This window comes from Betta splendens, chromosome 21, assembly GCF_900634795.4.
Source record: "Betta splendens chromosome 21, fBetSpl5.4, whole genome shotgun sequence".
NCBI classification, from domain to species: domain Eukaryota; kingdom Metazoa; phylum Chordata; class Actinopteri; order Anabantiformes; family Osphronemidae; genus Betta; species Betta splendens.
Genome location: NC_040899.1, coordinates 15,593,095 through 15,620,299, shown reverse-complemented (window position 1 = coordinate 15,620,299; position 27,205 = coordinate 15,593,095). Strand labels below are relative to the sequence as shown.

Here is a 27,205-nt window from a genome sequence, read left to right as displayed (position 1 = left end):
ATTAAGACACTTACTTCACGTTAATCTGCACAAAAAGTGTTAATCCACAGCAGAGAAGAGTTTAATAGGACACCCACTAAAAATAAGACATTTCTTGCACAGCAGGAGACAGTATGAGCTTTACTGAGCCGACAGCTGCATCACAGCTTCCAACAGGCCCAACCTACAGGAAGCTCACAGCCTGAACCAGTGGACATCATTTTCTTTGTAATAGCACTTTAAATTGGTCTAATGGGTGATGGGTTCATGCAGGCTGTGTGGATGCAGTGGATGACTGAACCCCAAACAAACCCCTCTATTATTGTCTGATTGTGTATATATTCTCCTCTGTAGTTTAAACACGTGTCCATGTTTGTTCATAACATAAAAAACTCAAAACTCTTTTGTCCACAAAACCCGTTCAGTCTAGAATGTCCACACTTTGGCACATGCAGTAAAGACAGACTGCAGCAATGCTGTGACATGTAGGCAATGCTTTCAAACCACAAACAGCATTAAAAAAAAAACAAAAACAAAACAACCTTTCAATGTTCTACTTCAACTCCATTAAATACCCCAGTTATTAATATCGTATGAATCTGTGAGGTACATACAACATTCCATAAAGTACATTCGTGTTTTCAATGGATATTTGCATGAGTCCTATAAATAACAGAGCTGACAGGCTTGTTCATATGTTACACAGCTTCTGTCAGACGATCGTTTGTTCGGGAATAGTCGCTGTGGACGGAGCACAGATTTATTAACGTGATCAGACCAGATAATTATCAATATTACAGGAGACTTTGGCTTAACTCAATGCACCTCCGTCACAGCACCACTGGGACTTATTTTGTTTTTACTCTTCATTTACTGCATGATTTGACTTACTATCTAGTGATTGCTCCTATTTCAGCTTCAATGTCCGATAGTTTTACAGTATAAACGGTTGGAATGCCTTCATTGTGAAAAGTCTGCACTGCAAAGCTTCAAGTGTTCTTTGAAAGCGTCTACAGTAGCATAAGAGCCGGTGCTGGCAGCTGTACATACTGTAAAATCATAGAGTAAATGTTTGTATACATGTGATGTAGCTACGTTAAACTTCATCTATATTAACCCCAAAATAAAGACCCGATTTATGGCACACTCTACACAAACATAATGAAAGACAGTGTCTGCTCCTATTAACACCGCCGGGCTCAGAAAATAATTAGGAGAGAATGTAAACACGATCACTTTGGGTTCTGCCTATGGAATGCATGTAGAACCCTGCCACTGGCTTTGTGGCAGTGCTTGACAGTCAATGTGTAATATTTACATAGAGCTGGAGGTCGTTGCTAAGCAGCGGGCAGTGTAGGAGTTTACAGCATAGTGAGCACAGTAAATGATGCCACTACAGATACTAGACATCAATAACCACAGTAACACTTTAACTATACCACCCTGTCGTAAATCTCTAATATCAATAGCTTCACTGATTGCAGAGCTCCTGCTCTTGAAGGCAGAGCTATAGATATACAGAGTAAGGCAAACTTGGTTTCAGTCCAACAGAGCTATGTTAGCACAAAATGTTCCAGTGCCTTTACCTCCTCTTAAAATGTAGAATAACTGCCATGGAGCTTTTCATGCCAGCATGAAGCAGTCAGTTCCCCAAGCTATGTATGTCTATGGCTCTGCTCCAGGCAGATTGATCCAGTAAGTGTTTAGGTCAAATCAGCATCAACTAGCTTCAGGCTGGAAGTTAGAGAAAGGCTTATTACGGTAGAAATGTAGATACCATTAAAGTGGACAACACAAGGCCAGAGGCACAAGTGCTAAAAGCAAGAAGTAGGAGACTCTGTAGAGGTGAAGTGGACAGAAGGTCACCATGGTAATGGCCAAGGGCAGAGGGAGGCATGAGGTCAGTGGCAGGAGTTTACTGAAAGAGATCAAGACAAGGTGAGGGAGTCACAGGACAAAAAGGTCTCCTGGGGAATGTGAGTATTGGTCATGTTCACTTCCTACCTGTTGCTGAGCTTTAAAGTGTTGCAGTTAATGAGCAGCATGTACACAACAATGAGAGGCACAGTCAGCGGCCAGCAAGGGTCCGGGTCCAACTGGGCCGAATACCTGAGGATCAAAGGGAGGATTCAACAGACGCTGTTGTGTGCCGTTCCTCGTCAGACAATGCATATTAATAAAAATATATTAGTTAAGTACAAGTACCTGAGAGTACTTGAGTTACTTTCCACCACTATCAGCTCCAAGTCTCAGTGGGAGTAATGGAGTAACAATGCACTCTTGCCTACATTAGGTTGACAGCACTCACCAAGCTTTGGCCTTCTCTTGATTAAATGGAAAGTCTCTCAGAAGCTTTAGACTATAGCTCTACACTGGTGTCAGGACCTCTAAGTGTATTCAAACATACTGTAACCCCAACTGATAAAACATATCAAAATTCCACTAATAACAATCAGCATCACGTCACATCAGCACCTTAGGTTGCGAATCCAGTAGATGAATGAGGGTGCACCGAGAAGAACGGGTAGCATGAAGAGTGAGGACAGGCAGAGGTGGAGCTGCAGGTCGTCCTTCACTTCCTGCAGAGCACACTCAGACAGCAGTGGGGTGCCGTTACACTCACTAGACTTCACCAGGGACTCTGTGTCGGTCGTACCATTCTTAGCCTCTTTGTATGTATGTGGCGCCTACAGAGGATCAATCGGTTACCACATGTCATTCATTGAAAGTCAAAAGATTTTCTGTCTCTACTGTGAATTATTTTAATGCAACACAAGCTCAACACAATCATGGTAGAAGTCAGATGTTGGTTCAGAAGATAACTCTACCAAGACCATTTGAATCTTACAAGATTCAGCATGTGACTCAGAGATCTCACAGTCATCTGTAGCCTCAGCACCTGACAATAGAAGAACAAGTCAATCACTGCCAGTCCCTTTGTCAGACAAGACAACAAGGGATAAACACAAGTGAATGCTGCAGCTTCTTACATACCCTATACAGGTGGACCAAAAAGGCAGCAGAGATCGCCAGTCCTCCACACGACTTCATGCTCACAACAATCAGACACAGAGTGATGAAGACTTGGCTCCGAAGCCCTAGAGTCCCACAGTGTCTAGAGACAGATGGCCTGCAATAAACACAGTCAGATGTTTATAGAGGTTTAACGGTACTGAATTATACAGTCAGTGATCAAACCCATCCCTCAGTGTTTGACCTGTGTAATGGAGCTAACATCAGTGAGAGCAGTCGTATGATGAGACGGAGCAGCATGGTTCCCCAGTAGGACACAGCTGCTCCCAGAATGTAAAGCAGAGGAGATAGGACATGGGGCCATTCTTCAACTGGAGCCACGTCTACATTAAAAGCATTATCAGGGAAGGTTGAAGGGAGGGCGTCCATGGGAGGGAGACAGAGAATGGACCAAGCCTCTCGAAACCAGCTATAGCTGTGGGAAGCGGAACAATAAGACAAAAGCCTTGAAGGTTTGGGTAGAATAACATTAACGTCCCAGTAGGGCACTCCACTAAGTTCTGTGTCATAGGAGTGCAGTGTTGGGATGCCTACCTAAGCAGGATGTGCAGAATGTAAACAGGCAGGTTGACTTTCAGAGGCTGCAGGCCTTTGCTTACAACATGGCTCATGTCTGCAGCTTGCCTTGACCTCAGGATGGAGGAGAACTGCCCTTCACTGGCCAGGAGAAGTGTGACAGCTGTGTACACTGGGACCATAAGACCACAAAACCTCAGGATCTGCAAGATAAGAGAGAAGAGCCGGGCTTTACACCGTTGTTCCTATGACGATGAGACATCTGGTATGTTACGCAACAGACAGGAGCTGTACCTGCCCCAGCACCCCGGGTAATGAACTCCTTATTGAAACCTAAACCAAAATACAAAAAGCTTTAGAACATGGGCATGGTCATCACACAGATCGGGTTTTCTATGGGAGTAAGTACTTTGTATTGGCAGTTGGGGGCAGTGTGGAGCTGAAGGAGGGCGTCAGAGTCGCTATCTGGGCGACTGGTATGAAGCATCCCTGAGATCTCAGTCACTGAAGGCACACTGGAAGACAAAACACATCACATCATAGCCCAAACAGTGATGAGGATGAAGATGTAAAAACAAAAACCTTGGAGACAGACAACAGTGTGACTAACCCGACTGTGGTTAGAGAGTCCTCTCGAAACCAAGGCGCCTGTAACCTGTACACACTGGGCATTCTGTCTGTGGACAGTGACGGCCATCGTTACATTTCCTGTGTTGTGTTCGTACTCACCTGTGTGAAACGGTGAGTACGAATACAACGAAACACAAACTCGCCTTTATGTACTTTGCACTGGCTCGCAATGTTGATTCGAAAAGCCTGATACACCTAAGGAGAGAAGTGACAAAGAGTGATAAGAGCATGTGGTTACAGTCAGGAGAGCATACAAATAATCAAAACTACCTGGTGGAAGTGCTGCAGCCTGACGGTGTGAAGGAGTCCAGAGGAGTGGATCACAACGTCGCTGGCAGTCAAACCTGCAAAACCAACACATCGCTCAGGAGGAACACGTTTCATTTCACTTAGAATGATGAGAATTTGCTGGTGTGGTGGGACTCACCGGAGGACCAGACATGTGGCACTGGGACGGACAGAGTCTGGAACTCTCGTCTCTGCCACTCGCACTCCACCGTAAACTGTAGAAACAGTCAAGCTACTTCAACACCACACGATGACCTTCCATACACTGTACAAGCATTGGACCTACTGCTAAAATGTGTCAGAGATAAGAAGCCATCTCCTGTTCACCTGTCTGCCATTAAGGTTTGATGCCGAAACAACTAGATGAGTAACTGCAGACAGGTCAGTGAGGGTCAGTATCAGGACCTGGGGAGGAGGAGAGCAGACAGCTGAAAACAAACACTGCGAACTCAGACTGGACTGAGGAGCTTTTTATAATCTCATTATTACTTTGTACGACGGAAGAAGCTCGGTTCCCACGGATAGATCTACAACACGAGCACTGGAAAACCAAACAACAAGAATGAAGCACAGCAGGAGGCCAGGACATTATTATATGCAGTGCATAACATTAAAACAACTTTTAGCAGTTTCTAAATTTTCTAGCAGTATTATTAAGGGGGACATTGAAATCGTTGTTGGCTGTTTTTCCATCACCCTCGACTCTAAAATATAAACTAGGGTAGTTTTTATGACATACAGACACACTTGTAGTTTGGATTTTTATCACTGATTAACAAAGCACAACCACTGAGGTGGAGGCGTTACTTCATACCTTTGACTCTGGGTAAGATAAGAAAATATCTGCCTCAACATTAACACCTAGTGACGCTAACGGCCTGTTGTTGTAGGCGACTGGCACAGAAAGAATACAGGTTGTTTTACCATGAAGATCCATTCTTCACACAGCCATACACCCAGCCGGTCATCTCCTATAGGATGAAAAAAAGAGGCTTCACTGCCGTCTGCATTAAACATGTTCATAGAGTGTGCATTTTCTATCTGACATCTTTAGATTAGTTAGTTTGAATCAGTTTTGTTCTTAGATGACAACCCTGTATCAGTGCTAAACTAATCCAATCAACATAAACTCAAACTCACCAGGTCATTACTCCTGCAGTAGAAATGGCTGTAGGCTTTCCTGCGGCTCGATAGGGCAAACAGGAAATACTTGATCTGCCCCTCCTGGAGACAGGATCACAGTTTTATGTCCAGTATCTCAGATAGAGATCTCAAAAATACAAATAGTGATCATTTTACAGTCTGAATGTACTGTATGTAGAGGGTTTGGTTACTTTAGGTGTGCTGTAGGCCAGACGTAGTGTGTTAACTTCACTCCATGCTTCTGGAAAATCTAGAGGGAGACAATATTAGTGACTCTTTAATGAGATGTGGGTTATAATTAAAGTTAAAAACATTTTTTGGAAAAGTCAACACAAAAATATGAAAAGCATGTAGAGGAACCTGACCTGGCATGGAGATGTCCTGACTCTCTCCCAGCACTCTGACAGTGTGTCTGATGAAGTGATGCTTTAGTACGGAGATTTTCTTCTCTTGACTTTCTGTGAACTAATCAGAAGACGTCTATTAGTTTAAAGTCAGAACATAAAGGTGCAGCGAGGACTTGAACGTACTCTGACTATCCATTGAGATGCTTTTATCTTGAAAGAAATAAGCAGTAAAGTGAAGTGAGTTGGTCAGACCTGTCTAGTTTGAGGGTCGACGAGGTCAAAGAAAGCCCTAACAGTGGCAAGAACAAGCTCTTTGCACCTGTAACACAAGGACATTTCCATAGCTTCAATACCCTCAATAAACATGAAGACACAGAGTGTGAAAACATAATGTCATGTCTTTACCAGACTATGGAGAGGTGGTCGGTGGACACCCATGTGCGTGGGACTGCAGTCGCCTTAACAAACATAAGAACAAATGAACAGCAGCGGATCAAAAACAATCTCTTCAGTCTGTCAGTGTAGAAATCTACCAGTGAAGCCACTGATCCAGAGTCACAATCTGGTGGGATGCTCAGGCTTCAACGCCATTTTACCAACTGACATCAAGTCTTACCACCAGCGACAGTTTGTTCAGGTCTCCTGAGGGACAAGGTAGGATAGTTAGGCCAGAGCGGACTTGGTAGTCACGGTAACCACCCCCAACTGACAGGACCGTGACATTCCTGAGTTTGTTTCCTTGGTTCACCCACTTCTGCCTCACTGCCGCGTAGAAGTCTACATACAAGACAAAGACTGGATCACTGGACAGTTCTTTACGAGGTTAAACGAGCTGATAACTTCCTGTTCTAGGCTGAACTCAGCCGTTCTCACCCAGCAGGTACGGGTCCAGAGCCAGCACGGGAGCAAGGTGAGGAGAGGCCTGGGTAATGATGAGGGTCACCAGGTTGGTGTTGAAGCGAGGCAGCGTGAACAGCGCTCGTGCCACCACTCCTCCCATGGAGTGGCCCACAAGGACCACGCTCTGAGGAGGGGCCTTCATGTGCTGGGGAGCCAGAAACACAGTGATCCAAACACGTTTGTGCATGAAGTACGGGCTCCTGAGCTTGATTAAACAACTCTAATGATTCAACCTTGCACCTTTGCTTTTGACTATACATGCATAGTGTTTACTTGGTGTCAGAATCTGATACAAAGCGTGAAGCGATTTGCAATCTCATGTTACAGCGAACAAAACAAGATTGTTGTGAACAAAAACACAATTCAGAGAGAAGATACAGACTTTGCCTCTGTGCTAATACAGTACAATATGCAATAGAAGAAGTCTAAATTCTGCAGCTTGATACAGCAGTGTATTCAGATTAAGCCTCGTTTTGCTGGAGGTTTCTTCCCTGCTAGAGAGGGAGTTTTTCACAATTTCAATTAAAAGCTTGTTGTATGTGGGATCTGTTGGGTTTAGTTGTGTAAGGTCTTAAACCTTACCATGTAAAGTGCCTTGAGTTAACTCTGTTGTGATTCCTAGAAAGCGACTGAATACAATGTGCATGTGGCTTATACTGTACACATCACCCACACTAAACTAAGAGCCCCCGTAATAGCTGGAATCAGGCTGACCTTGTAGAGCTTCAGGATGGCCTTAATGCTCTCGTGCAGGAAGTGTGTCTGGTGGAGCAGGCTGCCGCCGTACAGGGCCACTAGCTCCTCGTTGAAGTCCACAGTAAAGACGTTAAAATGGAGACCTCCCTCCACGCGTTCGGCCTTCCTCAGGGCCACCGAGCCCAGGGAGCGAGCTACACAACAAAGGCATCAAATGCTGTAAAAAGGTTCTGATTAAAGTGAACCTTTCCACATCACAGCTTCATGCTACTCTGGCAAACGACGGCTTGTGAATTTTTAAAAACATTTTCAATAATTGATTGGAGTCCTGAGCTTCTTCAGCTTCTCTGAGCGGCTATTTGTGACCTAAACTGATGACTGATGAATACACTTCACATACTGTACTGTATGTAACACCTGCACATTGCAGATCTGCTTCATGAGGCTGTAGTTGACTTGAGAAGAAGGAAAAGCTCATTCAGCAACAGCTGTTTTTAAAAATACATCAGCCTGAAGGGTGCGACTGGTGTCACTGATGAAGGAGAACTGCTGAGGATCACAGACGTCTAAATGTGTTTGGGTTGCTCTGGTAACAGTGTGGGCGTTCTAACCTCCACCAAACCAACAGCGAGAGCTGGATTCGGCGCACTCTCAGCATAGATGCAACATAACGACACCAGAGTGTTTGGGTGTGAATATGTGGCTCACACTGAACCCTGCAGCCTGACTCTGCATCATCATCCCAGCTTTAACATCTCTTGAATACTCCTGAATCCTCCTGAATACTCTGATATCCCCTGAATACTCTGTTTTCTCTCTCAGGGTCACCACCCCCACCTGGGTGGGGGCTATTTATAGGCTACAGAGAGTGTGTTGCAAGGAAATAAGATACACAGTAGTCAACCTAAAAATAACAGAAGGTTATATCCATTCTTGCTGTATTCTTAGAGTATACAATGAGACACAAGGACATATGTTCTTTGAAATCTACTACTACACCGGAAAAGGTTTTTAAACACAGTTTGTAGTTAACTTAATTTCTGTTCAATGTTCCCACCAGTGTCTTCAAAAATCGAAATCGAAAATTAAAACCTACAGAGTTTGTGTTTGTTTATAAAGCAGTCAACACAGAGCATGTTGGATGTCTTCAGACAGCCTCATCTCATCCAATTACTGAAATTAAACATCACTTCCTATTGCTGCCTCTGAATCACCTGTCACATCAAGCTACCATGACGACCCCCGAGTGCTGCATCTGCACAAATAGCTCATGTAATAATCCTTCCCCTCATCAGCCATCATTACCTTGTTTGTAACTGCCTGCGTTTCCAGGCAGGAAGAGCACCGGGGCACCGGTGAGCTTGAGGTCTCTGGTTTCCTGTGCATACACTCCCTCCCCGTACAGGTAGAGCCCGTAGGCTGGGAACAGTCTGGCCACTCGTCGAGGCAGAGCCACCCGCTGCAAAACATAGCAGAGACATTCAAACAGTACAGTAACAGCTGACTGTCCACCTGGGCTACATCACATTACTGTGACCGGTTTAGTATTGCTGGTACTTCTGTCTTCTGGAACACGAGCTTGTGAAATAAAGCTGTGGTTGTAATTTCCTAACCTTGGCTTTCATATTGATAAAGAATACTAGTCAAATGACAGCCATTAGCAAAACGTGTTTCTTAGCATTAAACTACTCTCGCTCCCTAGAAGCATCACATGAAGCACCCACTGCCTGATGTGAGGACTGATGCTGCCTCCAGCTGTGCTCCACTTCCAGGCAGGTGAACACATACACACTGCACATCTGCGCCACCTCCCGCTGTGTCTGCTCTATTTGTTGTGCCCAGCCGTTGCTCTGTGGGTTTATGACCAAGGTGATGTTGGCTAATGTAACAACCTGACGGACAGGTTCTGTGGCACTAGGGCTGAGGAAGCGCCGCCTGCTCCTGACGCGTCGTAGGGATGAGTTAGAAACCAAACTAGCTCCTAGGGGTCCACGTGAAAACACAAGCGCAGTAATTGGCCGCGTACTCACCCGGTACTCCGGGTACTCGTACATGTAGGTCATACTGCATCTGTTCTCCTCGAAGCCAGTCAGCAGCTCTCGCAGGCCGACTGCCAGGAGCCCCAGAGCGCAGCCGTAAAAAGCCACAGCGGCGAGCTTCATGGTTCCGCCTGTTCCACCGTAGCTTTAACGCACTACACGTCTTTACAGCATGTTTTTACGGTCTCGTTGTGTGAGCGCCCCGGCGAGCAGGACACTGCCCTGTCTCATTTACGCCGACAGAACCAGGAACTGTATGCAAATGTGAAGAGTGACAGGCCGCTCGGCCAATGAAAAACGAGGAAGCGGACCAATGGGAGAGCAGGGAGCGAGTGACGCGACTCTATTTTAGGGAATGTTCGGATCTTTTTAGACAAGTTTATTTATATGCTTTTGTTTTCATTTCCTTTTATTTTTAAATGTCCTACGTGAACTCAACTAGTTCTGTGCAAGTTCAGATAATCTGGCATAGTCATCATCACCTTGTGCAGTACATCTAAGACTCGTTCATCAAACAGGAGACTTCTGTCAAATGAGCCGCTTTTCTGTGGTGATAGAATGTATGAAAAGGCAATTGGCCTCAAAGCTTTACTTTGAATAAAATGAGTTCTTCTAATTAGTACATCACCATTCCTTTACAGTTCTTTTTAGCATTTATTTGACTACTACAATAGCAAATACCAGTGCATAGTTTTGGAATAATACAATAGTAAAGTATGTTACATTAAGTTTTAGTTTTTCAGTAAGAATTTTTAAGAAAAAAAGATGTGAGTGACCAAACATTGAGCCCGTTCCTCAAATTAGTGCATCACTGTTCCTTCATAGGGTCACATACAGAGATAAACAGCCACTCACACCTACAGGAAATTCAGACTCTCCATCAACCTCATTGTATGTTTTTGGCCTGTGGTAAAACACGGAAAAGAAAACCCACACAGACACGGAGAGAACATGCACTGCACCCAGAAAGGCCCCAGGATCCCACTACACCACCCAACGAGTATATAACAGCTACTTAGAAATATTACACTTCTCTGTCTGGGAGCTGTTTTTGCATCTGTTTCCATCTAGTGGCAATACAATGCAATCACAGGTGGGGAGGGCAGTAGGAACTGGAGCTCCCACAAGAAGCACGCACAATCTCAGTGAGACGGTAAAACTGAACAGTGAACACGGACCCCAACCTAAAATGACAACACATGACACAAAAATAATGCTTAACATTGTACAAAAAGAAGAATAAATGTCTAAACATCTTTAATGCCACGTGTGTGACATGTTGTCCGTGCTGCTCATCACCTTGATACACAACTACTTAATCCTGGATGTTTAATACTAAGAATAATTGTAAACACAGCTGCTCCTGTCATTAAAAACAAACTTTATTGTTTGCATTTTGCATTCCTGTTACACGAGGTTAAATTAAATTACTGTAGTCATGTGACCTGACCAAACAGGACGCACGCACGCACACCTTAAAGTAAACATATGAATGGATACACTGAGTCAGACCTCCGTGATGCCAGCTGAACCTTGCTCCTCCACCTCCACCATTCTCTCCTCCAGTGTCCCCTGCAGGGCCTCCTTCAGGGTGAGGCTGACGGCTGCGGAGTCCCTCACCACCCCCTGCTCTGCAGAAATCCCAGGGTGGTGTCTATGCAAATGCTTGACCACCTGGAACTTCTGCTTGGCACTGTAGGAGCAGTGGCGGCATCGGAAAGGTTGCTGCTTGGTGTGGGAGAGGTAGTGGTGTCTGAGGCCCGCTGGCCACCTGAAGGCCTTGTGGCACAAGCCGCACGTGTACGGCCGATCGTTGCTGTGCTGCCGCTGATGGGTCTTCAGTATGAAACTCGTCTTGAAGGCTTTGCCGCATGTTTCACAGACGTACGGGCGCGTGTCGCAGTGCTGGGTGTCCCGGTGGGCACGCAGGGCATCGGCTCTGTTGGTGCGGTACTCACACTCATCACAGGCGTACGGCTTCTCACCTACACACAATAAAAACACCTTGACTACAGCTGCTACACTTGCAGTAAATACAAACAGACTGTTTGTACTTTGGTATGTACCTTTACTCTTTAATCTCTAGTCTAGTTGATACCTGTGTGTTTAGTCATGTGATACTTCAGCTGCGTCGCCCACTTGCACTTGTAGCCACATTCTGGACAAAGGTACTTCTTCTCTTCTTGATGAACCCTCATATGAAGCTATGTTTGAAATATTTAGACAGAACATGAGACATAAAAAGTTTAAATAATGTTGATAAATCATAATCACAGTGTTTTGCCCAAATAGGCTGCTAGTGTAGTAACCACATGTATTATTTGTTTAGTTCATAGTGATGGTATTAATGATAATTTGTACGTTTACATGACTCCTTCTCTTGTCAAACAACAAGTCAACCGGTTTGGTCCTATTTATCTTTAGCATGTTTGTTTCTGAACCCACTTTTTCTTATTGTAAATTATACATTTTCATCTGTGAAGCCAATAGGCTGGACGGTGTCAAGCTTACCTTCAGTCTAGAGGGATCCGTGCAGGTGTAGCTGCACAGTTCACAGCGGCACGGCTTCTCTCCGGTGTGAATGCGAAGGTGCCACGTGATCTTCTGCTTGTTGGGGGTGGAGTACTCGCAGTCTGTGCACCTGTACAAGCGCCTGCCCCCATGCGAGCGGAGGTGCTGCTCCAACACTAGCTGATGGCGACAAGCGAACTGGCAGGTGCTGCACCTGAGGGGCTTTTCCTCCGAGGGGCCGTCTTCGTGTTGGTTCAGGAGGTGCTGCGCCAACAGCTGCCTGGTTTTGGCAGCGAATGGACACAGCTGACACCGATGGGCCAGGTGGGACCTCTGATGCTTCTCCAGGCTGTCCTTTGTTTCAAACGACTCGCGGCAGCTGGTGCACTGTAGCGGCGAGTGCTTGCTTAGCTGGTGGGTCTTCAGTGTGACCTTACTGCTGCACGTGTATTCACACTGCTTGCATGAGAAAGCGACCTGGAGCAGGTGCGCCCGCTTACAGTGGGTTTGCAGTGCAACTGCTGAACTAAAGTGAGCGTCGCACTGGGTGCAGGTGTGCTCCAAGTTCCCCGTGTGGCACCTGAGCTCGTGCCGTCTCACATTGTCGGGTAAGGAGCTGCTGAAGTCGCACGATGAGCAGAAGTGCGTGGGCTGCTCGTCGTGGACGCGCGTCTGGTGCTGACGTAACTTGGCTGCGGCCCCGAACGTCTTGTCACAGACGTCACACGTGTGACGACCGATTCCTGTGTGAAGGGACTCGTGCTGCTCCACGCGATAGCGCCTTGTGGTGCTGAACGGACAGAACTGGCAGCAGTGAGGCCCGGCCCCTCTGTGTTTGCGTGCCACGTGCTGAGCCATGCCTTTCTGCGTCTTACAGGTGAAAGCGCACTGCTGGCAACGCAAACCTTCACCATTAACGGACACTTTGCGCTTAGCTAACGTCACCTCAGACCCGGTGCGTTGGACGCCACCTGGCTTCATGCAGCCTCTTCTCTTGTGGCTCCGTAACGCGTGACTCTGGCTGCATTTAAACTCACAGCTTGGACATGAGAAGGTCCGAGTTTTCTGAGCCACTTTCTCATCTACCAGCTCGTCGTCACACTGACGCTCCTCCTTGCTACAGGTTGAGATGTGACGTTCAACTGTTGCTCGTCTGACTGATGAGAACCTGCACAGCATGCATTTAAATTTCCCTTGTGTTTTGGTGAGAAGGGACTTCTTCTGTGGTGATCCACTCCTGCCCTTGTCACTTAAAGTTAGTTTTCTTACATGCTTGCCTTTCAAAAGCTTATTTCTCCTTGTTCTCTGGGTTTGACATCCTTTTCCACTGGATGTAGAACCTTTTTGATGCCGGTGATTTGAATCTGCAGAAGACTCTGTGTGTGAAGTCGGGGGCTGCGTTCGATCAGACCTTCTTTCAGGGAGTTGTTTAGATGCCTCCTCACTGTGAGTGACAGTCTCCTCTGTACCGAGATGAGGACCTGAAATGCCAACAGATGGCTGTGCTGGGCACTTCTTCAGGGTGATGTGACTATCAAGGCTGCGTCTCTGTTTGAACTCTGCACCGCAAGCCTGGCATCGGTGTGCCTTTGCTCTTCCCTGACACAAAGACTGGCAGTGGTACTCCAGCGTGGTCTCCCTGCAGGTCACATAGGAGCATTTATCGCAGCGATACATGTGCTTAGTTGGCACCATCAGCATCTGCACCCGTCCCCCCAAAACCATGGCTTCTGCTTGATCCTTGTCGTGTTTCTTCATGTCTTTTTGTCGGAGGTCAGATTTTAAAGCCATATTTTGATCAGAAGCTGCTCCATCTGGTCTTTGACAGGCTCCCGTCGCAACCAACCATTGACCGTCTACGTCGTTTGAAGGTTCGTAGCCGTCATCCACATCACTTTTTTCACATTCTTCATTTGCATTTGATGTTGCTGCTGCATCATCATCTTCTGCTGAACTTATGGATTTTGACAAGTCTGCCTTTTTCTGAGATTTATCACATGCGGCTGTGCTGGAAGTTGGATTTTCACTCTGTTCCTCTGTTTTTTTTAACAAGGGCTGTTGTTGCTGATCAGTGGTGGGTAGTGCAGTTAAAACCAGCATACAGTATTCCTCTGCAGGGTTCACAGGTGAAGTACCTTCACTGGCAGTGTCCTGAGAAACAACATTAGCAGTGTGCGCTTCGTTGGAAGGCTGTGATCCAGGCACAGTGTTATCTGCTGTTGCAGAAAGCTCAGACTGTTCTCTTTGAGAAGGTAGCAGGCCTTTGGTGGACTGTTCCTCAGGAGCCGTCGACGGCTTATTGTAAAAGTCCTGCACTAACTCAGCAGAGTTCATCTCCCTCTCCTTGGCGGCATAGTTCTCCAGCCATGCCTTGTCCCCAGGTACGTACCCATGAGCTTTCCTCTTGTGCAGAAAGAGGCTGATGCTACTAAAGGAGAAGTAGAAGCAGAGGGCGCAACGGAACTCTTTCAGCTTTGTGTGTTTGCAGTTCTCATGGTTCTGAAGCGCTTGTTTGTAGCAAGTAGTGTAGGCGCAGTATTTGCACTGATACGCGGATGGCTGCTTCTCCTCTCCAGAATGTTTGGCCAACATGTGATTGCGAAGCTCATTTTTCCGTTTGCAGGCATAAGCACAGATCTCACACATAAGTGATTTGGCCTGATGTCGTAGTTTGTGGCTATTTAGCTGATCCATGCGATGACAGCGATAGGGACACTGATCACAGTGATACCTAGGAGAAGGGACAGGAAGTTGGTTACCCTGACAATACAATACATGTATCGAGTCAAGTAAAGGGGAAACCGTCTAGAAACTGCATTCTTTGCTTCTTTATTAGAGCATTTTCTTTTTTCAAACCTACGTAAGCCTGGTTCTTCTCTATTCCAGTGCTCATGGATGACTGTTGAGTCAAACAAACTTAAATATATACATAAACCTTATTTTATTGTTTCAAATTTTGCAACGCAATAATTGACGGTTGCTTCTGATGCTTGTAGGCTTATGTAACTACTAACTTATCTGCATAACATGTAATGGGTGGTTAACTGAAGACAGTACAACCCATGTACAGTACATACCCCTCCTGTTTATACTACAAGCAAATATATGAACAAATAACTGCAGTGCCTCTGATTAATTTTCAGACAGCATGTGATTCCTTTTCCCTTTGCTAATAGAAGCAAATTAGTTATTATATGTCGCAATAACAACACAAACAATACATTTAGCCTTTACCTGAGGTCTCCTGCATGTTTCCTCATGTGAACATTTAGATAGTGCTTCCACTTGGTGACGTATCCACATTCAGCACACATGAAGTTCTTGTCTTCTGAGTGAGTGAGCATATGTTTAGAGAGGTAAGAGTCGTCTCGACACCTGAAGTCACACAGGTTACACTTGTGGGGCTTCTCACCTACAGAAAAATAAAGTGACATAGAGTTTCCAAAAGCAGTGACAAGGTTTTCCAATAAAAACTAAAAAAATGTATGTGAAAGCAAAGGGTTAAAAGGTGACAATCAGAAATGAAAAGATTTAGAACACACTTAAACTACTGAGTCCTCACCGCTGTGCATCAGCATGTGTCTTTTCAGACCACGCTTGTGTGAGGTCATGTAGCTGCACTGGGAGCAGCGATGAATCTTCTCGTTGGCGTGCAAATGTCCAACGTGCTGCTCAAACTGCACAGGGTTAAATGTGGTGAAGGTGCAAAAGTCACAGCAAAGCTTGTTGCTCCCTGGATGACCGAGCCGCCGGTGCTGGAGGAACACGCTTTTGTTGGAGCAGGAAAACTCACACTGGGAGCAGTGGTAGGCCAGGTGTGTCCGATAATGAAGCTCCATGTCTGCTTCTTTTGGAAAAATGGATCCACATGCATGGTGACGACACTCCACCGCTTTCATCCCATGTGCTTCAACAGTATGTCGAAGAAGTTCTTTGCGTATAGAGCTCTGAAAAGTACAACCATCTTTGAAGCAGGCCACCGGCTGACTGTCTGGCTGAACAATGTGTGTCTTCATGTGAACTTTGAGGGACCTGCTCTGGCCAAAGCGTTGGCCACACGTGGGGCAAGCGTAGCTGTGACTGTTTGTGTTGCCTTCCGCCTCACCAGCATGCACGCTCACAATGTGCCGGCGGATCGCGTTCCGCTCCACGGCGGAGTACTCACAAAGATGGCAGCTGTGAACCTTCTCACCGGCCTCTCTGAGCCTATGTATGCGTAGCTTGCTCTTGCTGGTGAAGTACCGCTTGCAGGTGGGACACTGGAGACTGGGTTCAGGGAAATGTATGTGGAGGTGTTCCTGCAGGTGAGAGCGCATCTTGAAGCAGCGACGGCACATGGGGCAGGTGTGGGTGCGATAGACTTGCTCCGTTCCTGCTGCAAGGTACTCTAATATACACAAACATGACACATTTTAAAATATGTTTGTAATGGAGATGCTGTGATCCAGGATACTAGATATGGTGTAACATGGTAGTTCTGAAACACTTGAAACCATATCGCAGTTTAATGCCTCTAGTTTGTAAGCTTACTTCTAATAAAACAAGAACGAACATCTTTCCAGGTAGGCTCCTGGCATCGTTCATGTTTTACTGTGACACACAGGCATCAATAGAGCAGAGTTATATTTAGTTACATGTATCATCTTGTCATGCGCTGTCCAATGTCTAGAACGTTGCCCACAGTGACCCCCTACACCTGAACCAGGTAATCATCAGGGAGAGTCAAAGAACCAGCAGAGCAGTGGCCCTGCAGGAACAGGATTGCCAAACTCTACACTATTCTTACAGCATCCCAGAAAAGAGGCACATAATGCTCATCTATGCATGCATATACTGCAGAGCGCTACACTAGTGTGTGAAACATGGAACATTGTCATTTCTCTGTGCAATGCTCATTAAACCCTTGCGAAGAGACCTCAAGTACACACCTTTGGTTGGCAGTGTTGGCGTTTCCCCTGCTGAAAGATTGCCTTTTGTCAGAGCCTTGCTCATTCTTTTTATGTTGTTTCTTTTCCTCTCAGCCTGTTGCTTGTGCCCATCTTCTGGTAATGATGATGACAAAGCTGGGTTGGATTTCTGTCTGATAGAAACGTGAGGCTGATCGTTGCGTACGGTTGGGGAAGCAGCCTCAGTCTCTATGGAAATGCATGAAAATGTTGGTGTGAATTCGTCTTGATTGATGATCAGAAAACAAAAGTCTTTTTGCAGTCTATTTACCCTGAGCGTAAGATGGCGGATGGTTGTGCTCTAACAGATGATCACTCAGCACCTCAGCATTTTCAGCAACGAATAGACACTGAAGGCAGCTGAATGGCGGGTGACTTTGCAACCCTCTCTCCATTTTTTCCTGTGAGATGAATGATATCTCGCAAGACAGGTGCTGTAAGTACAAACAATATGTCTGGAATTGTATGCAGACATCAGGTGGGTTTGATATTCTTGCAGCCTAGCTCAGTGCAAACAAATGGGCCTTTAGGGTCCTGTCTCATGCACCAAGGTTGTGTTGCTGAAAAAAAGACGGAGCAGCCGGAGAGTAAGAGACAAACCTCATGGTCTGACACACTGTTCACGTTGTTCAGTGCAGATGTTCTACTGTCTCCAGTGTGTCTGAAAACAGGTTTAAATGTGACTTTAACCAGGCAGGACTGACATTTGCTCACGCGTGTATTTTACAGTAGCTTTACAGTAGCCTCTTTGTAATCTGCTGTCACAAATACGCAAAACCTCATCGCGTTTGTTTGCCTCTTGCCTCATTTAGCTCAGTTACTGTCTACTTTTAGTCTCTCTGTTTGTCTCTTTATGATAATATCTATATTCTTTTTGTCACCGTTTAAAACATTGTCACTTTTTCTCTCTTTCAACCTTTGATAAATTCTTTTCCATATATTCAATTTCTTTGCTGTTATTGTGCATATTGAACCAGAGCTCTGTGACTTTCTGAACAGACATATTCATGTTTTGGCTTGTGTAGCCAGTTACTTTAGTAACAGTATAACGGTAAAGACAGATTTTAGTAGATGTTTTGTAATCAGATATGTATACTGTAACTACATATTAACATTACACAGTGTCCTGATTCATTGCCTTACTCACCAAGCATAACCTCAAGGCGGTGTGGCTGACGGATCCACCGTTATTACATACTGGCTGGTCAATGAACGCGATGGTTAAGTGGCCCTATTCGGAGTTTCACTTACTTTATATCTTCATGTAAATTAGTAATAAGCTAAAAACATTGACTCGTTGCTATATGAGCTAATGTTAGCGTTAGCTTCTTTGGAGAAAGCTGTTGTTCTTTCTGTAGCATATTATTAATTTCGCTGTCACAGGTCGTGCAGTCCAGGTTGAATGATCCATATATGTGTATATATAATACTTATCAGCACTTTTCTAATTTTAGTTGTTCCCTGAGCCTTAGTGAAACAATCCGCTAACTAATCGTCAACCGCATACGGAACGTATGTTAGACAAGCAAGCAGAGGATAGAAATTTTTGAAACACAGGAAGTGTAGTAGAGGTCGCTGGCGCTGCTGCAGTCAATACAATACACGCGTGGGGATCGTACCTCGCAAAGATGTTTCGAAGGGAGGATCAGAGGAGTCGGCGAGTTTTTCTACGTTTGTTGTTGGATGGGCTGAAATAGAAACTCTGGGCAACGTTACTTTTTTAAATTTAATATCATATATAATAATATCATCACTGTCATTTTCTCAGTATTACCATCAAAGTCTTCGGCGAAGCCAGTGACATGTATTCTTTCATTAAAAACATGCTGGACTATCATTTAGATTTGTAAATGAGTTCAACCCTTTAAAGCTGTGCTCGTACGGAGTGTGCCCATATCTGCATAGAATCGACGTCCAGTGGGCAGTGCAGAAATCACCACTATGCCTCTGTCAGAGTTTCTGGACGGCCTCAAAGACAACCCGTACTTTGGGGCTGGCTTTGGACTGGTTGGTGTTGGGACAGCCTTGGCATTAGCCAGGAAAGGTGCCCAGGTGGGGATGGTGTTTTTCCGTAGGCACTACATGATCACACTGGAGGTTCCCAGCAGGGACAAGAGCTACCACTGGCTGCTGAGCTGGATCACAAAACACGCTAGACACACTCAGCACCTGAGCGTGGAGACCTCCTACCTGGCACACGAGAGTGGACGAGTTCACACTCAGTTTGACTTCCACCCGAGCCCTGGCAACCACATCATCTGGTAAGAAAAAAAAACAAATATACTTTCATACATATTTCAGACATGCTTCACCATATGCATGGCAGTGGTAATGCCCATATGCACCTTTTTACTTAAAAAAACGCTGCCTTTGAAAGCATATGTTATGACTTGTCGCTTGCTTTGTGCTGCAGGTATGGGAGGAAGTGGATCAGAATTGAGAGGACCAGGGAGAAGCAGATGGTGGACCTGCACACTGGAACCCCATGGGAGTCCGTTACATTTACTGCTTTGGGCAGGGACAGACAGCTCTTTTTTAATATCTTACAAGAAGGTACACATTCACAGGCATAATACTGATTTGTTCACATTTCAAATATTCATATCATTTAGTTTTGTTTATATCTTTTGTAGCAAGAGAATTGGCATTGAAGCAGGAAGAAGGACGGACAGTAATGTACACAGCAATGGGGGCTGAGTGGAGGCCCTTCGGGTTTCCACGGCGACGCAGGCCCCTCAGCTCTGTAGTCCTGGAAGCTGGTGTGGCTGAACGAATCGTTGACGATGTGAAGGACTTCATTGGAAACCCAAAGTGGTACACGGACAGAGGTAAATGTATTGGGGCTTTCTTTCTGTTAATGGAAGGCTGTTTTTGATTTTGACATTGTTTTTTTTAACCTTATACAGCACATGGTTTGGTGTTGTGATAATAATAGTTGTGTCTGTATTGAAAATGTTTTTCATTGCTGAATTTATTAAGGAGTTGCATTGGCAGATTCAGGGGTTTTTCATTTGTACTTGTACTACTAATATACAACCCCAAAAATAATTGATATTTAGCAAATCAGTTAAACAAGCAAAACAAAGCAGCCATGTTATAATAGGTCCAGTCTCATCTATATCACCTAATTTAGTCATTCTGATGGTTGGCTGAATGGAGCTGGTGGGTATTTTTGCAGGTATCCCCTACAGAAGAGGATATCTGTTGTATGGACCTCCAGGATGTGGAAAAAGTAGCTTCATGTGAGTGAAATAATACCAAAAAGGTTGTTCATATTTAGTCAATGTAATGAAAGCTGCACTGACTCAAGTTGGGCTGTCTGACAGGCCACCTGTCGAAGTTAACTGGACTGGAGCTCATCTGCTAATTGGGACTCTATGCTCTTTGAATTTCAGCACAGCTTTGGCAGGAGAGCTGGGCTACAGCATCTGTCTGATGAGTCTGAGTGACAGAAGTCTGTCAGACGACCGTCTGAACCACCTCCTGAGTGTGGCCCCACAGCAGAGCATCATACTGTTGGAGGACGTGGATGCAGCCTTCGTCAGCCGAGAGCTGCTTCCCACTGAGAGTAAGCACTGTAGCAGGAGAGAAGCACCTCCATGTTCATGTCGATCTATAGCGCTAACTGCAACATGTGCAGTAGCTGTGAATACAATTCAGTTATTGCCTTGTGTCAAAACCTGAGGATTCATGGTCTTCTTTTATATGATCATATTGTCTTGAGTCTCTTCATGTGTGTGAGTCTTTAATGATTGTTTTTGTCTTTGTGTTACAGACCCCTTGGCCTACCAGGGCATGGGAAGACTTACCTTCAGTGGCCTGCTTAATTCTCTGGATGGAGTGGCTTCTTCTGAGGCCAGAATTGTTTTTATGACCACCAACTTCATTGACAGGTTGTTATTTATGCAAATTAATTAGTAGTTAGAGAATCACCATCTAACTCTTAATCTCTAATTTGTGTTATTTATGAAGCCTAGTTTTGTTTTCTATTCTGCTAGCTTGACTCTCATACATATAGTTCTGCTTGCAGGTCGCATCCAGTTACTGTAGGCAGATTGTCTCACAATTAGCAACAAATAATGTTAATTATAACTACTGCACCTACTTATCATGCTGGCCCTAGTAGCCAAGTGTACCACAGCTTTCACAGTAAACCTAGGCAGGTGTTTTCCAGGGCATTGATTTCCAGGTCTTTGTACACAGGTTGGATGCAGCACTGATCCGACCCGGCCGCGTAGACCTGAAGCAGTATATCGGACACTGCACACACTGGCAACTCAGCCAGATGTTTCGACGGTTCTACCCAGACCTGCCTGCTTCTGAAGGAGAGCGGTTTGCAGAGCGTGCGTTAGCCACTCACTCTGAGATCAGCGCTGCTCAGGTGCAAGGACACTTCCTGCTGCACAAAATGGACCCTGCAGGATCTGTAGACAACGTTGGCCAAATAAAAGGATAGCAGCACCACAAGTTGTTTAAAGACCAATAAATATTTAAATAAAGATAAATATCTGTCTGAGAGGTGCTTTGATGCCACTGTTTGCTGTTTGAGTTGATTCCAGTTCTGTTTTACATACAGCCCTGAAAACACCTCTGGGATAGTGTAAAGGTTTAGATTTTAGCTCATCAGTGGCCAGCGCAAAAAGAAGGCAGAGAACAGTTCTAGTAATGAATGGTTCGGACAAGCACAATAGTGCAAATCCTAAAGGTTACGTCATCACCTCACATAGGTTGATTCCTATCTGGGAATCTCGGAGAAGCTATAGTTCTTGACTCCAGGAGCACCAAGAACCTTTACCTGGAAATCACAAATTTTCCTCAAGGGACTTTACAGTTTTTACAGTATGAGATTACAGTAGATTAAACCATTGTCATTGTGCAAATTGCATGTACAGATTCATGTATGAATTTGCGTTAAATGTAACATACAGTTGTGTATGATTTACAGTATAAACAGTGGGATATACAGTTGCTGCCAAGATCTGCGTTGACCAAGCTGGAGCGCGCACAGGTTACATATAAACCTGCAACAAATGGATGAAAATGAAAAAATTCAGGGTCAGTGTGACTCAAATAATGGGGGACGCAGAGGCACAGGGCATAGGTAAACTAGGCAGTTGTCTAGGGCGCCACCTGCTGGAGAGGGGCACTGCTCTAAGCCTTCAGAAAAAAATGAGAACAAGCTGCGTGGGGGGGTATAAAGTATAGTATAAACTCATCTACACTCGTTTGCCCTTTAGGTAATGTATAGAATGTCTAGGAATTATGTGAAATATCTGGTAACATATGTACCGGATGTACAGTAGTGCGAGAGAATTTCAGGCGTGCAAATGTGCGGAGGTGACAGTGTACAAGTGAGGTCAGCTGTTCAGCCATGGAGAGAAAGCTGTTCTTCAGGCTGCTTGTCCAGCTCTCAGGCTCCCGTAGCTTCTTCCCTGATGGGAGATGTAGGAGCCGTCTGTGATGATGCTCCTCGTCTTTTGTGACCAGTGTTTGCTGAAGATGTTCTACATGGAGGGGAGCTGGGTTCTGATGGTCCGTTGGCCAGTTTTCATCCTCCTCTGTAGTCTTTATGGTCTGAAGAGGTGCAGCTGCTGTACCACACTGGGATGCAGTTTGAGGATGCTCTCAATGACACGGCAGTAACTGCTCCAGTATCCTGACGGACAGATGAGAGAAACCAGATGGCCTCATGCCTTCCTAACCAGGATAGACCATGTGGCATCCTCAGAGATGTGGATTCAGAGAAACTTGAAGCTGGGTACCTGCTCAACAGCAGCGCTATTGAAAATAACAATGATCTCCTTGGTCCTTTTGGTGTTGACTTCCAGATTACTGTCCTCACACCCCACCGTCTCATCTGGAAACTGTCTCACATGTAGCCTGTGTGATATAGGCCCTTAAGATAGTATATAACTTTATTGATCCCACAATGAATTTCTGTGTTTTCAGCAGCAATTTGACAGGAAAAAGAGAAGGTAAACAACAACAAAAAACAATTATGCAATACAACAAACAAACAGTAATACTTGTACATAGTTGTACATACTTGCTTGTTGAGTCTCTTCCTGCCTCTGTCTGGACTGCCCCCCGCTGAGCACACAACTTCATACAGGACTGACGTGTATTTCATGTTCCGACCATGCTAGAGATTTCACACGGACTCAACTTTTATGCACACATTAACACATGAATTTATCACATAAAATAAAAAAGTACAATCACAGAATAATCATGAGAGAGGTGGTGGCCGAATTCACCCGCTGGTTCTTTTCCAGAAAGAACTGAGAGGTCGAAAAAGGTCAGCTGGGTGTCTGAAGCAGACCCTCTGCAAAGCACTCTAAGAACACATCTCCCAATGCCCACTTTTTAAAGCTGTGTTGTTGATGCAACCAGCGATTGCCTACAGTACGTGTCCATCGAAAGTCAATGTTTATTCAGCTGCAGCAGTTTATTTGTTTTAGTGGCCGCCACGGTCAACTTGACATTTGTTGCAATGGACAGAAATAACTCCATAGAAGGAACAGAATTTACCACAAACTTTCCCCCTCAATGGCCAGACAAATGTCCATTAAAGCTAAGCCCAATTTACTTTACTGCCTTAAACCAGTGATAAGCACTAGCAAGGTCTCAACCCATTTTAAGTTTCATTTAACCTTAGCAATGTGGACACATAAATCAATTAAAATAGCCAATTTATCCTACTGCTAATACAGGACTTTTCAGGGCAGCCAGCTTGATGACCTCCGAATGTTTCACAGGTGAATCCGGTACCTGCCTCTAAAAATAAACACAAAAACAAATTACTGACAAGTTTACAAACACACTTGGACCCTCATGGCAGGTCAATTAGATACATTATAACAAACAACACAGGTATCATTACTCATACAATGATTAACCTGACTATCATAAACCATTTTTACTAAACATCAATCTTAGGGTTCCCCATTTCCCCCTCTGATACTTTAACACAGTGGTTCAGATGATACCAGTTGGGAGAGCCTTTAACTTGAACTGCTCTTGAGGTCGTCTTGACCAACATGTTGGGACCTTCTTGTCGGGCATGGTCCCACGTTCTCCTGTACCCCTTGATGGCTCCAGCTCGTCCTTTGCCTAGGACGTCTCCTTTTGCCTAGGCTCTTCTTTCAGCTCCAACAGGTGATCCTCACACACAGCAACAGTCAATCATGAAGGTCTGTGCTTCTACGTCGTTACGCCTCCTATAGATGTGTTGGTCTGCGCAGCCCCACGATATTAAGTGGATGAGAAGTCTAGCTGGAATTGGATTAATTAAATAAATGTGAGCTTCCTGTGTGCAACAACACACTGAGATGCAGAATGAAAATGGTTAAACCCTCATTATATAAAATCAACAACAATAAACATCATTGACGTGTGTCATGTTCAGTCCGTAGAGCATATATCAGTCAGTCATGTCACTGTCATGAGCTCAGGGTTTTTATCGTTTTTTATCGTATAGTTTTATGCGTTCTGCATATTTTTACAAGCTACACACTGAAATGCAAGGTTCACAGTTTCATTGTCAACGTTCACACTTTCCTTTTCCTTCACTCCTTGAAGTCCTTTCCTCCCTCACATACTGTACCATGCTACCATCTCTTTTTCTCTCACTCCACTAGGAATCCTGCTGAGATCATCCGCTTCTTTTTTAGCGCAAGCTATTTACACTCCAATTCAACATTCAACGACTCAAACACCAACTTTTGAACCAACAGGCCTCCTTCGAATAAGTTCGTCAACTTGGGATGAGACACAACAGAAACAGAATAGAAGAATAGTCCCACAGCAGACGGCACACATACAAGTCTTCTCTCATTCATTTTCATTTTCACACTTTCCATACACACATACTGCATCCAAGTGATTATACAACTTACTAATTTAGAAAGTAAGGACAATCGAATAGCTAACTTAAGATGGGCACATTAGTAAAACCCCTAAAAATCATTGCTTACACTTACTTATCTATCCTTACTGGGACTTAATAAACTAAGTGAAATTAAGAATCTTATACAGCAACTAAACTTCAAGGTTAAACCCTCGATGTCAGCTGACAGCTAAACAAGAAGGACTAAGCTTTAATAACTAACCTGAATAAGAACACAGGTTCAACCCACCGCCCACCTGGTGAGCTGTGTGGTGCTAAGGTGTAAACAGCTGCAGCTGGGAGGAGATGCCTGGACTGGAGAGGTGTGAAGATAGAGCCATGTGGTTGGAGACTGGGGGTTGGGCAGAGTCAAATCTATTGAAGAACAGATTGCCCAGGCTTGGTCATCCATGACCTTGAAGATTCAAGATTCAAAAAACGTTATTATTATTAAATTAATAAAATTTATTATTTTGCACAATTTGATCACTGTCACGGTTATAGAGGTACACACATGAAGGTAGGGAAATTAATAATAAAATCCAAACATATACACACACTCACATCTAATTACTAGCTAAAGCTACTACTAGCTACTAAAGTTTTATTATACATGTTATTGCAGGGTAGGAGGTGTTGTCTCAGCTACAGCATGTAGGGGGTCCAGCTCCACCCCCAGAACAGAACCAGCAATGCTGATCACTTTGTCCAGTCTGTTACTGTCTGCTACATTCATGCTGCTGCCCCACAGACCACAGCCTAAAACACTGGACCCACAGACTCATAGAACATCCTCAGCATGGAGCTGCAGACGTTAAAGGACCTGAGCCTCCTCAGGAAGTACAACCTGCTCTGAACCTTCTTGTACACAGCTAAGGAGTTATTTTACCAGTCTAGTTTATTGTCCAAGTACGCTCCCAGGTATTTGTACACGGTCACCACCTCCACCTCTTCCTTTTTAATAGTGAGAGGGCTGACAGCACTCCTAGATTTCCTAAAGTCTATCACCAGCTCCTTAGTTTTACTGATGTTCAGTTGGAGGTGGTTCTGTCCACACCAGTCCACAAAACTGTCCACCACTCCCTGATACTGTGTGACGTCACCACCCTGGATACGTCCTACAATAGCAGAGTCATAGAGAACGTCTGGCGATGACAGGGCTCTGAGTTGTACCTGAAGTCTGAGGTGTACAGGGTGAAGAGGAAGGGAGACAGGACTGTCCCCAGTGGAGCTCCTGTGCTGCAGACCACGGTGTCAGACAAACAGTTCTGCAGACAGACGTACTGGGGGCGATTGTGAGGTAGTCCATGATCCATGAGATCAGGGGGGCTCCACCTGCATGTCCTTCAGTTTCTCTCCCAGCAGCGCAGGCTGGATGGTGTTAAAAGCACTGGAGAAAGAAAAGAAAAGAACATGATCCTCATTGAGGCGCCAGGCTGCAGGTGGTTGTAGGTGCAATGGAGCAGATGTATGATGGCGTCATCCACTCCTAGAAGGTGTTGATATGTGAACTTGAGGGGGTCGTCTGAGGGTTTGACCAGAGGATGCAGTGAGTCCAGGATCAGCCTCTCAAAAGCCTTCATGATGTCAGAGGTCAGAGCCACGGGACTGTAGTTGTTGAGGACTCTGGGACGTGGCGTCTCATTCACTGGCACAATGCATGACTTTTTCCACTCAAGGGGAACTCTCTCCAGCTGCAGGCTCAGGTTGAAAATGGTGTTTGTTTGACTGTGTGGAGGTGGAGGTGGATGAGCCCTGTGGGTGATGTGAAGGGGGGCGTATCCTTTCTTCGGTTGACGTTTCTGGCGGAGTCTAGTATTTTGCTGCCAAACTCAGTGAGATCATGTATTTAGGCATTTTAATACATTTGTAACAATAAAGGCTTTGACAAAATTAGCTTAAATCTATGATTTCAACTCAGTAAAAAAATTTCAAATGGTTGAGGAGGCCCTGATTGATCCTAGACAGTCACATGGGTTAAACATGAGAGAGGTGAGATGTGGCCCCTCCCTGCTCTGCTAGTCTCCAACACGAACGAGGAACGAGTGTTTGCTGTTCTGTCCAAATCATGGCTGTGTGGCTGTGTCAGAGTGCTCTGAAAAGACGTGGCATGTGGCTTTGGCCACACCGTGTCTTTGCAACTCGGGCGTTCTCCACAGAGATGGGGCACACCTTCGCCTCCCAGGATCAACCTCGGCCCATGGATGACCTCCCTCACGCCAGCTCTGTGAAGCTCCTCTACAGACTGCTGTTTCAGGGTTTCTACAACCGTACGCATGAGCTCCAGGT

General features: G+C 45.1%; 3 protein-coding genes across 6 annotated transcripts; 1 reads left to right on the top strand and 2 right to left on the bottom strand.

Moving 5' to 3' along the window:
• Window positions 1-45: 45 nt before the first annotated feature.
• pgap1 (post-GPI attachment to proteins inositol deacylase 1) lies at window positions 46-9,835 on the bottom strand. Its single transcript, XM_029136257.3, has 26 exons — window positions 9,563-9,835; window positions 8,838-8,991; window positions 7,551-7,726; window positions 6,810-6,981; window positions 6,553-6,713; window positions 6,342-6,394; window positions 6,189-6,255; window positions 5,955-6,054; window positions 5,781-5,839; window positions 5,587-5,670; window positions 5,371-5,417; window positions 4,936-4,987; window positions 4,774-4,851; window positions 4,586-4,661; window positions 4,429-4,502; window positions 4,302-4,353; window positions 4,139-4,205; window positions 3,938-4,043; window positions 3,823-3,861; window positions 3,547-3,731; window positions 3,197-3,427; window positions 2,974-3,109; window positions 2,828-2,878; window positions 2,455-2,666; window positions 1,984-2,088; window positions 46-1,897 (listed from the first exon to the last, which is right to left on the bottom strand). The coding sequence occupies exons 1-26, from the start codon at window positions 9,692-9,694 to the stop codon at window positions 1,759-1,761; spliced, it is 2,808 nt and encodes a 935-aa protein (XP_028992090.1). The 5' UTR covers window positions 9,695-9,835; the 3' UTR covers window positions 46-1,758.
• Window positions 9,836-10,935: 1,100 nt separating this feature from the next.
• On the bottom strand, window positions 10,936-18,527 carry znf142 (zinc finger protein 142). 4 transcript variants are annotated; one of them, XM_029136253.3, is made up of 9 exons: window positions 18,176-18,527; window positions 17,629-17,689; window positions 17,300-17,462; window positions 17,011-17,217; window positions 15,645-16,469; window positions 15,317-15,494; window positions 12,083-14,813; window positions 11,670-11,775; window positions 10,936-11,556 (listed from the first exon to the last, which is right to left on the bottom strand). In XM_029136253.3, exons 3-9 carry the CDS (start codon window positions 17,421-17,423, stop codon window positions 11,078-11,080), a joined length of 4,650 nt encoding a protein of 1,549 aa, XP_028992086.1. In that variant the 5' UTR covers window positions 17,424-17,462; window positions 17,629-17,689; window positions 18,176-18,527; the 3' UTR covers window positions 10,936-11,077. The 4 variants fall into 4 exon arrangements, with proteins under 4 accessions (XP_028992086.1, XP_028992089.1, XP_028992088.1 ...); XM_029136256.3 differs by lacking the exon at window positions 17,629-17,689 and having other exon boundaries at window positions 17,300-17,588; XM_029136255.3 differs by lacking the exon at window positions 17,629-17,689.
• A 34-nt stretch (window positions 18,528-18,561) lies between these two features.
• LOC114846973 (mitochondrial chaperone BCS1) lies at window positions 18,562-21,544 on the top strand. Its single transcript, XM_029136259.2, has 7 exons — window positions 18,562-19,289; window positions 19,442-19,581; window positions 19,662-19,856; window positions 20,207-20,270; window positions 20,424-20,596; window positions 20,804-20,921; window positions 21,232-21,544. The coding sequence occupies exons 1-7, from the start codon at window positions 18,970-18,972 to the stop codon at window positions 21,482-21,484; spliced, it is 1,263 nt and encodes a 420-aa protein (XP_028992092.1). The 5' UTR covers window positions 18,562-18,969; the 3' UTR covers window positions 21,485-21,544.
• The last annotated feature ends 5,661 nt before the right edge of the window (window positions 21,545-27,205 follow it).